Consider the following 10,503-nt stretch of genomic DNA (forward strand, 5'->3'; position numbering starts at 1 on the left):
TGTGGAGTCAGATAACTTGATTCTCTTGTGTATCATCCCACATGTCTTAATCAGGTCTGGAAATAAACAAAAGATTGATCCTTCCACCTCCTGGGTAAAACTAATCTCACAACCACTCTAAGGAGTGAGATTCATTACAACATGCTTCAGATGGGGAAACTGAGGCTCAGAGATTGGACATTACTGCACAAGTCACAAGGGTAGTGGATGATGGAGGAATATTTAAATAAGAACCACCTTTGTTCCCAAAATTAGTACACTAACCACTCATTGTTTCCTAAAGCTGAAGGAAGGACCACAGGATGAGGGGACAGCTCTTCCAGAATAACAAGGGGAACTGAGGATCAGGAATGACTCAGAGGCTTGTTTACAGGAAGGTGGAGGTAGATGCTATTGCAAGAAAAAAGAGAAGTTCGTGAAGGGGACTGTGATAGAAAGAAAGCCACACTCTAGCCAAGAGAAGGGTTGTATTTCCTTCCCTTATTTCCCTGCATTTCTCTTTTGTGCTCATTGTCACAGTGACACAGCTATCTGACTGTGGAGTCAGGTATCTCTGCTGATCTGAGCTCTGCAGCAGAAACCGCATCTTCCTGAAGCTTCTCCAAGGTCCTTAGTGACCACTATCCATGGTGAGTTCCCCACAGGGAGGTGTTAATGGAAGGGCGGAGAATGAAGGAGACCCCATGGGGGAGGCTCTGAGAGGGAAGGATGTGCCTTTGGTCTCTCTCACCTCCAGCGGTCATCTCAGGAAGGTTTATTTGCTGCTCCATCTGGGGAACAAGGCACCTGAGGTGGGGTTCCTTTTCTTGTGGGGCTCCTAACATGATAACGCCATGACAGGCAGGATGAGCTTCCCAGTAGCCACACCCTGTGTGTCTGTCCATCCTGCAATGCATCATAGTCTTCTCCATCTGCAAAGCGGAGACTAGAGGAAGGAGAACACAATGACCCCCACCCTCATGGCCCTGCTCTGCCTCGGTGAGATTGGGGAAGAGAGGGAAGCCCTGGCCTGGGAGGGACCCCACCCACCAGCCAGGTCTCAGTCAGTCAGGAGACCCCAGGACTCAGGAGGCTCCTGGGGATGAAGGCTCTGCTGAGGAGTCAGGGGCAAATCTCTCACTCATTTACAGGACTGAGCGTGGGGCAAAGGACACGAGTGCAGGCAGGTGAGTCTGTCCCTGGTGTCCCAGGTCCCATCTCCTCACTGGGGACAAGGGACAATCCCATGGGAGCTGGAGATGGAGAACAACAGATCTGGGCTGACAGATGGGGCATGTCTGGGAGGTTTGAGATCGAGAGCTGGGAACTGGAGGTGGGGAATGTCTCTAATTCAGCCTCTGATTCCTTCCAGGGACCCTTCCCAAACCCACCATCTGGGCTGAGCCAGGCTCTGTGATCCCCTGGGGAAGCCCTGTGACCATCTGGTGTCAGGGGACTCTGAAGGCCCAGAAGTTCCGTGTGGATAGAGAGGGAAGCACAGCACCCTGGTACAGTCAGAACCCACTGGAGCCCGGGGACAAGGCCAAGTTCCTCATCACGCAAATGACAGAGCTCAATGCAGGGAGATATGGCTGTTACTACCTCAGCCCCACTGGCTGGTCAGAGCGCAGTGACCCCTTGGAGTTGGTGGTGACAGGTGAGAGGACACTCAGGGTCCAAATCTCTGGCTGTGCCCTCAGGAAGGGGTTCTGCTCTCAGGGTGTCTCCCCCTCACATCCGGCTTTGAGGTTGTGAGGGAGGTGAGAGCCCCATTTAATATACTGCCTCCTTCTTTCCTAGGCGTCTACAGCAAACCCTACCTCTTAGCCCTGCCGAGCCCTGTTATGACCTCAGGAGGGAACATGACCCTTCTGTGTGGCTCACAGGAGAAATATGGCATGTTCATTCTGACTAAGGAAGGACAATACAGTCTCCCATGGACCCTGGCCTCACAGCGACACTTCAGTGGGGATTTCCAGGCCCTGTTCCCTGTGGGCCCCGTGACCCCAAGCCACAAGTGGAAGTTCAGATGCTATGGCTGTTACAGGAACACCACCGAGGTGTGGTCACACTCCAGTGATGCCCTGGAAATCTTGGTCTTAGGTAAGGAAATTCCATCCTTGCCCAAAAACACTTAGGGCCTGAGGTACATCCTCAGGGAACCCCTGGTGGGATGATGGGCCAATGGGTCCACAGATTCTTGGACCAGGGACACAGAAAGTGGAAGCAGTGGGAGCAGGAGGCTCAGGAAGAGTGACACATCTTCAAGGAGCTGCTCCAGGCTCCTCCTCCTTTTTCAGAAGTCAGCTTAACTGTCACCTCCACAGATGAACTTCACTGACGACACAGCTCAGAAAAGACCTGCCTCCTTCTTGCCTATTGAATTCTTCCCTTTGTCTATATATGCACACACTCTTATCTACAGTTAGGTTACATAGACCTAGAATTTTACTTATATATCATATAATTATATGCATAGGTGTATACATATATTATATGTATAAACATTATATAATCCTTAGTTTAAAACATTTATCCATCTATCTAACTAGTATATTGCATCTGGTATGGGTTTACATGGCTGCTATTGGTCTGCTTAACTACATTCATGCTCCTTCCTTCTTCAGAAAATCAGAAATGCTCTCTTAATTAGTTACTGACTCAACACCAGCATTTGGAAAAATATGCCTATATTTGTGTGTGTTTATATGTATAAATGTGTGTCTATGTATGTATATATGTGTATATATGNTCATCAGAAAAATGCAAATTAAAACAACAATGAGATATCACCTCACACCCGTTAGAATGGCTATCATCAACAAGACAAATAATAACAAGTGTTGGAGAGGCTGTGGAGAAAAAGGAACCCTCATACACTGTTGGTGGGAATGCAGATTGGTGCAGCCACTATGAAAGGCAGTGTGGAGATTCCTGAAAAAATTAAGAATAGAATTACCATATGACCCAGCAATCCCTCTCCTGGGTATCTACCCCAGAAAGCTGAAAACATTTATTCATAAAGATATATGTGCTCCGATGTTCATTGCAGCTTGGTTTATGGTGGTCAAGACATGGAAACAACCAAAGTGTCCTTCGATAGATGATTCGATAAAGAAGATGTGGTATATATACACAATAGAATACTATTCTGCCATAAGTAAACATGAAAGAGTGTCATTTGCAACAACATGGATGGATCTTTAGATTATTATGCTGAGTGAAATAAGTCAGACAGAAAAAGTCAAGAACCATATGATTTCACTGGTATGTGGGATATAAAACTGAAAACAACAAAAGAACAAGACAAACAAATGAAGAAACAAAAACTCATAGATATATAAAAAATAGTTTAGTGGTTACCAGAGGGTAAGGGGAAAGGAAGGTGGTAGATGAGGTAAAGGGGATCCAGTATATGGTGATGGAAACAGAACTGACTCTGGGTGCTGATATATAGATGATGTATTACAGAATTGTACACCTGAAACCTATGTAACTTCACTAACAATTGTCACCCCAATAAACTTTAATTTTAAAAAACATAGTTTTAGTATACCACTTTAATTTCTGTATTGGTTGTTAACTATACATCTTTGAATGTTATTCAAGTGGCTGTTCTAGATATTATTATACATAATTTACTTTACACAGTCAAGAGTTAGTATTTTTACCTCTTCAAGTCAAATGTAGAAACCGTATAAACATATAACTCTTTTATACAAACTGATTTATGTTGTTATATGTATTATATCCACATACACTTTCAGGGCTGTGTTAGAGCCTGTGTGACTGGGTACAGGCAGTGTGTCCTCCCGGTTCAGCCCAATAAACCCCCTGGGCGGCTAGGGGAAACACGGCAGGTCTGGGCTGGTGGTGACCAGTTTGAAAATGACCTTCGAGTGACAGCTGAGGAAATTGAGCAGAGAAGGGCACCCTTGACATTTCAGGTCTGATTCCTTCCAGGGACCCTTTCCAAACCCTCCATCAGGGCTGACCCAGGCCCCATGGTCACCACCAGGAGCCCTGCACCCATCTGGTGTTAGGGGTCTCTGCAGGCTGATACCTACCATCTGTATAAAGTCAGGGACTCTAGGCATTGGGATAGGAGTGCCCCATAGGACTCCAGCAACAAGACCAATGTCCCCACTGAACCGACCAGCTCACACACCACAAGGTGATACCAATGTATAAATCACAGCTCCAAGGCTGGTCAAAGCAGAGTGAAACCTCGCTTCTGGTGCTGGGTCCCCTCCCCATTGTGGGATTCTCTTCACAGGCAGAAGGAATGGACTGTATCCTCAGGGGACCGTACTCCTCAAGTCCACACCTGGGGGTACATGGGGTGACTGTTCCCCCTTTAACACAGCTCCCTCCTTCTTCCACAACACATTGCTTTTTGCTTGTTTCTTATCAATACCCCTATCTAGACTACTGAATGAGCAAGTGGAGCTTATGTTAACTGTGGTAATCCCTGCTCCTGGAAAGATCGCGTGGCACATTGTAGATATTCTGTCCTGTATTTTTAAAATAATATTTGATAAATAGAAGAATAGAAAGTGACATGGGAATATATAATCCTGAGTCAGACACAAAAGGAGCTGGTGGAGATGCAGGAAGTGAAAGGTAGGGAAGCCTTTTATTTCTTCATGCTCTTGATTCTCAGGGCAAATTGAGGCCCCAAATGTCCATCTTTGCCTCCTACTTAGATGGAAAAAGAGACACCAAACAGGTCAGATGGGTCCAGTCTCCTTGTCCTTATGGATTTTTTCCCTGCCGATACTTTCATCTTTGCCCCTTAATAATTTTGGTGAGTATTGAATTCTTCATTCACAATTAAACCCATGAATGTACTTTCCCCCATCTTTAGTATGTTTTCTGTTCAAAAGTCAGCTCCCATCAGTTTCCTCCCTTTACCATGTAACATGAAGACACACATTTCTTTTATAATCATGGACCCTGACAACGCATGTTCTCTCTGTTTCTCTGTACAATGTCCAAACATTGGCCTCTAGGACTATAGCAACGTCACGCTAACTGCTTTCCTCCTGAATGTCATGGCATCATTGGCCCTTTTCTCCCTATTTACCATGTGTCTTAGTTTTATAACTCCATGTCATAGTGCATTCTACAAAATTTCCTCAACATTGTATTCCAGTTTCATAATTGTATGAACAAGGTGGAAAAAATATTTTGAGTGTGTTAAATTTTTATTATTAACTCTATAAGATAGTTGCCTAATTCATTTCTAAAATTTCATATTCTTCTATCATATAACCCCTGTTGTTGTTCCAAGAATTTCATTTTCTCCTTTATTTTTCAGATATTTATACATGGTTAAATTAAAACAAGTTTCATGTTTTCCTAGTATTCTATTTCTTCAAACATAATAATCCCCATTAATGACCCTGTAGACAATATTTCATAGCACTGTTTGTCACTATGAGGATTTCACTTTGATGTCCATGCCTGGTGGAAGCTCACCTCCCACACATCTGATTGTCCATACAGAGTTTCTCCCAGGGCGGTCCTGATGTCTAGGCCTGAAAGCGGTGAGTAGCTGGGGCTTCCCTGACCCATGGCATCCACTTTTTTTTTAATTGGGGGATTAGGGGAGGGGAACAGTGTTTGGAAATTGGGGAGGGAGGCCAGCCAAGTTGTATTTCTTCAATCTTAGTTGTGGAGTGCATTAGTCACTACCTGGCTGCCCATCGGCAGCTTGTGGCCTCTAAGCTCAAGGTGCTGTGTACAATCTTAGTTGTGGGTGGGCATAGCCACCATCCCATGCAGGAGTTGAACCAGCAGCCTTGCTGTTAAGAGTGCATACTCTATCCACTGAGGCATCCGATTGGCAGCTCAGCTCAAGGTGCCAATTCAGTCTTAGTTGCGGGCAGGCGGGCATAGCCCACCATCTAACAGGGAGTCTTGTTGTTAGGAGCACGTGCTCTCACCAGCTGAGTCATCCTACCACCTGTTGGCAGCTCAGCAGCAGCTCAGCTCGGACGCAGCATCGCTGGCCCGTATGGGAATTGAGCCGGTGGCCCTATTACTTAGAGCTTGCACTCTTAAACTAACTCTTAACCAACTGAGCCACTCGGCCAGCTCACACTCTCCCAAATTTAGCAGCTCACTGTGATGTGCCCGGCAGGGTGGGCTCCAATGTGAGCCTAACACTCATTCCTGGATGAATACCTGAGTGGAATAGACAGGATTCAGTCTGTTTCACACACACACACACACACACACACACACACACACACACACACACACACANTGGGTCATAAGGTAGTTCCATTTTCAGATTTTTGAGATGCTGCCATACTGATTTCCATAGTGGCTGCACCAGTCTGCAATCCCACCAACAGTGCAACAGGGTTCCCTTTTCTCCACAGCCTCACCAGCGTTTGTTGTTTGTTGATTTATTGATGATAGCCATTCTGACCGGAGTGAAGTAGTATCTCATTGTGGTTTTTATTTGCATCTCTCTAATGATTAGTGAGGTCGAGCATTTTTTCATATGCCTGTTGACCATCTGCATGTCCTCTTTAGAAAAATGTCTCTTCATAGCCTCTGCCCATGTTTTAATTGGGTTGTTTGTTTTTTGGTGTTGAGTTGCTGTTGCTATAATCTCTGTCTTTCAATTGTTATGTTTAGACCATTTATATATAATGTAATTATCAATAAGATTGTTATTTAGGTTTACCATTTTATTTTGTATTTTCTGTTTGTCCCCTACATTTTTTGTTCTTTTCCCCTCTCTTGCCTTTTCTTGGCTTTAAAAAATATTTTTAGTGCATTCCTATATACTAACAATGAAATCTCAGAAAAAGAAATACAGAAAACAATTCCTTTTGCAACTGCAACAGAAAGAATAAAATATCTAAGAATAAACTTAATCAAGGATGTGAAAGACTTATATCCTGAAAACTATAAGACATTTTTAAAAGAAATTGAAGAAGACACAAAGAAATGGAAAGACATTCCGTGTTCATGGATTGGAAGAATCAACATAGTTCAAATGGCCACATTACCCAAAGCAATATACAGGTTTAATGCAATCCCCATTAAAACCCCAAAGGCATTTTTTAAAGAAATACAACAAAAAATCATTAGATTTGTATGGAATCACAACAGACTGCAAATAGCCAAAGCAATCCTAAGAAAAAAGAACAATGTTGGAGGTATCATACTCCCTGACTTCAGCTTGTACCAGATGGCAACAATAATCAAAACAGCATGGTATTGGCAGAAAAACAGACACACAGACCAAGGGGATAGAATTGAAAACCCAGAAATAAACCCACATAAATATGGACAGATAATTTTCTACAAAGAAGTAAAAAACATACAACGGAGAAAAGATAGCCTCTTCAATAAAAGGTGCTGAGAAAATTGGAAAGCCACGTGCAAAAGAATGAAACTAGATTGCTGTCTGTCACCGTGTACCAAAATTAACTCAAAATGGATTAAAGACCTAAAAATAAGACCTGAAACAATAAACTGCAGAGAAGAAAACATAGGTACTAACTAAACTTATGGACCTTGGATTCAAAGAGCATTTTATGAATTTAACCTCAAAGGCAAGGGAAATAAAAGCANCTAAAAGAGCAATCACCATGATAAAAGTCCAGCAACCACCTGACACCATGCCATGCTATCACAATATTATTGAGTGTATTCCCTACACTGTACATTACATCCCCATAACTTAGTTTTCTTATACCTGTAAATATGAACCTCTTATTCCCTTACACCTCCTCCCCTTTTTAAAAATTTTCAATTACTGTTGACTTTCAATATTACTTTATATGTTTCAGGTGTACAGCATAGTGGTTAGACATTTATATATTCTAAGAAGTGACTCCCCCTGACTAGTCTTATACCCACCTGGCACTATATGTAGTTATCACCATATTATTGACTATATTCCCAATGCTTTATTTTACACCCCATGACTATTTTGTAACTATTATTTGATAATTTAAAAAAAATATTTGTTTTAAATCACATTTTAATTTGCTTATAATAATTGCTTATTAATAACTAAATTGCATTTAACACCATAATTGCACTAGATATTTTATATTCTTTTTATGTATTTGTGTATTTATTTATTTTATTAGTTTCAGGTGTAAAAACCAACATGATGACTAGACATTTACACCCCTCACAAAGTGATAATCCCCTGAGTCTACTACCCCTTTGACATCATACATAACTATTGCAGTACTGTTGACTATATTCCTTATGCTGTACTTTCCATCCTGTAAGTATACACACGAGACTGGACAATTAAGTTTGTGAACTCATCCTAGAAAAAGTACTACATACCTCATTGCTGAATATCACTATGGTCAACCTTCAAAGTACTCCCCTTGAGAAGCTATGCACTGATGCCAGCAACTAGTCCACCCTTCAAAGCATTTTTGGAGCTCTTTCTGGAATGGCCATTAGAGCTGTCGTCATATTACCCTTGATGTTCTGAATGTCATCAAAATGTGTTCCGTTCAATATTTCCTTTATCTTCGAGTAAAGAAAGAAGTCATTGGGGGCCAGATCAGGTGAGCAGAGAGGGTGTTCCAATACAGTTATTTGTTTAGGGGTTAAACTCTCCCTCACTGACAGTGCTGCATTGTTGTGATGCAAGAACCATGAATTGTTAGTGAAAAGCTCAGGTTGTTTTAGTCTAACTTTTTCACGTAACCTTTTTAGCACTTCCAAATAGTAAATTTCGTTAACTGTTTGTCTGTTGGTACAAATTCATAATGAATAATCCCTCTGATATCAAAAAAGCTTAGCAACATGGTTGCAACAAGTTCACAAACTTAATTGTCAGACTGTGTGTGTGTGTGTGTGTGTGTGTGTGTGCAAGCGTGCGCGCGCGCGTGTGTGTGTAGTTAGTGTTGACATTCAATATGATTTTATATTAGTTTCAGGTGTACAGCATACTGGTTAAGTGTTTATATAATCTAGGAAGTGATTCCCCTAAGTCCAGTACCCATCTGACACCCTACATAGTCTTTACAACATTATTGATTATATTCCCCATGCTGTAGTTCACATTCCTGTTGACTATTTTGTGACTACCAGTTTGTACTTTCTAGTCCCTTCTCCTTCTCCACCCTTCCCCAATCCCTCTCCCATCTAGCAATCATCAGTTTTTTCTCTATATCTATGAATCTATTTGTTTTGTTTGCTCATTGATTCTGCTGTTTGGATTCCACATATAAGTGAGATCATATGATATTTGTCTTTCTCAGTCTGACTTCTTTCACTTAGCATAATATCCTTTAGGTCCATCCATGTTGTTCCAAATGGTAAGATTTTTTTTATGGCAGAGTACTACTCCATTGTATAAATGTACCACAGTTTCTTCGTCTATTGATGAGCATTTTGGTTGTTTAAATATTGTGGCTATTGTGAATAGCACTGCAGTAAACATGGGACTGCATATGTTTTCTCCAATTAGTGTACTGGATTTCTTTGGATAAATATCCAGGAGTGGAGTTACTAGATCATAAGGTAGCTTTATTTTTATTTTTTGAGGAACCTCCATAGTTGCTGTACAACTTTGCAATCGCACCAACAGTGTATGAGAGTTCCCTTTTATCTACATCCTCACCAATGCTTGTTGTTTGTTGATTTATGGGTGGTAGCCATTCTGACAACAGTGAGATGATATATCATTGTGGTTTTTATTTGCATTACTCTGATGATTGGTGACATTGAGTATCTTTTCAATGTTTATTGGCCATCCATAAGTCCTCTTTGGAGAAATGTGTCATCATGTCCTTTGTCCTTTTTATTTAATTTAAAGTTTATTGGGGTGACAATGATCAGCAAAGTTTCATACGTTTCAAGTGTACAGTTCTACAACACATCATCTATATATCACATTGTGTGTTCAATACCCAGAGTCAGTTCTTCTTCCATCACCATATATTTGATCCCATTTACCCTCATCTTTGCCCATTTTTTAAATTGGATTGTTTGTGGGTTGTTTTGGTATTGAGTTGTATGAGTTTTTAAAATAAGTTTTGGATATTAACCCTTTATCACATGTATCACTGGCAAATATCTTCTCCCATTCAGTAGGATGTCTTTTTGTTTAGTCAATGGTTCACTTTGCTGTGAAGAAACTTTAGTTTGTTGTAATTTCATGTTATTTTTTCTACTGTGCCCCAGCCTGAGGAGAATATCAGTAAAAATATTACATTAAGGGTAATGTCTGAGAGTTTACTTCCTATATTTTCTTCTAGGAGTTTTATGGTTTCAGGTCTCACATTTAAGCCTTTAATCCATTTTGAGTTCATTCTTTTATATGGCATAAGAAAGTGGTCCAGTTTCACTTTTGCATGTATCTGTCCAGTTCTCCCATCACTACTTATTGAATAAATTGTGTTTCCCCAGCACTACTTATTGAATAAACTGTGTTTTCCCCAATGTAAATTGTTCTTTCCTTTGTCACAGATTAAATGACCATATAGGCATGGATTTATTTCTGGGCTCTCTATTCTGTTCCGTTGA

At 41.3% G+C, this 10,503-nt stretch overlaps 1 protein-coding gene across 1 annotated transcript in view; it reads left to right on the forward strand.

Annotated features, from left to right (window-relative positions):
- The first annotated feature begins 339 nt into the window (after positions 1-339).
- The window catches only part of LOC109378735 (leukocyte immunoglobulin-like receptor subfamily A member 5), a 15,420-nt gene continuing 5,256 nt past the window's right edge, over positions 340-10,503 (forward strand). The window contains exons 1-5 of the mRNA XM_019635027.1: positions 340-629; positions 841-978; positions 1,131-1,166; positions 1,352-1,636; positions 1,780-2,082. Coding sequence (XP_019490572.1) covers positions 945-978; positions 1,131-1,166; positions 1,352-1,636; positions 1,780-2,082 — 658 coding nt within the window. The 5' untranslated portion in view covers positions 340-629; positions 841-944. The remainder of the gene's footprint in view (positions 630-840; positions 979-1,130; positions 1,167-1,351; positions 1,637-1,779; positions 2,083-10,503) is intronic.

This window comes from Hipposideros armiger, unplaced genomic scaffold (assembly GCF_001890085.2).
Source record: "Hipposideros armiger isolate ML-2016 unplaced genomic scaffold, ASM189008v1 scaffold_2918, whole genome shotgun sequence".
In the NCBI taxonomy this organism is placed as follows: Eukaryota; Metazoa; Chordata; class Mammalia; order Chiroptera; family Hipposideridae; genus Hipposideros; species Hipposideros armiger.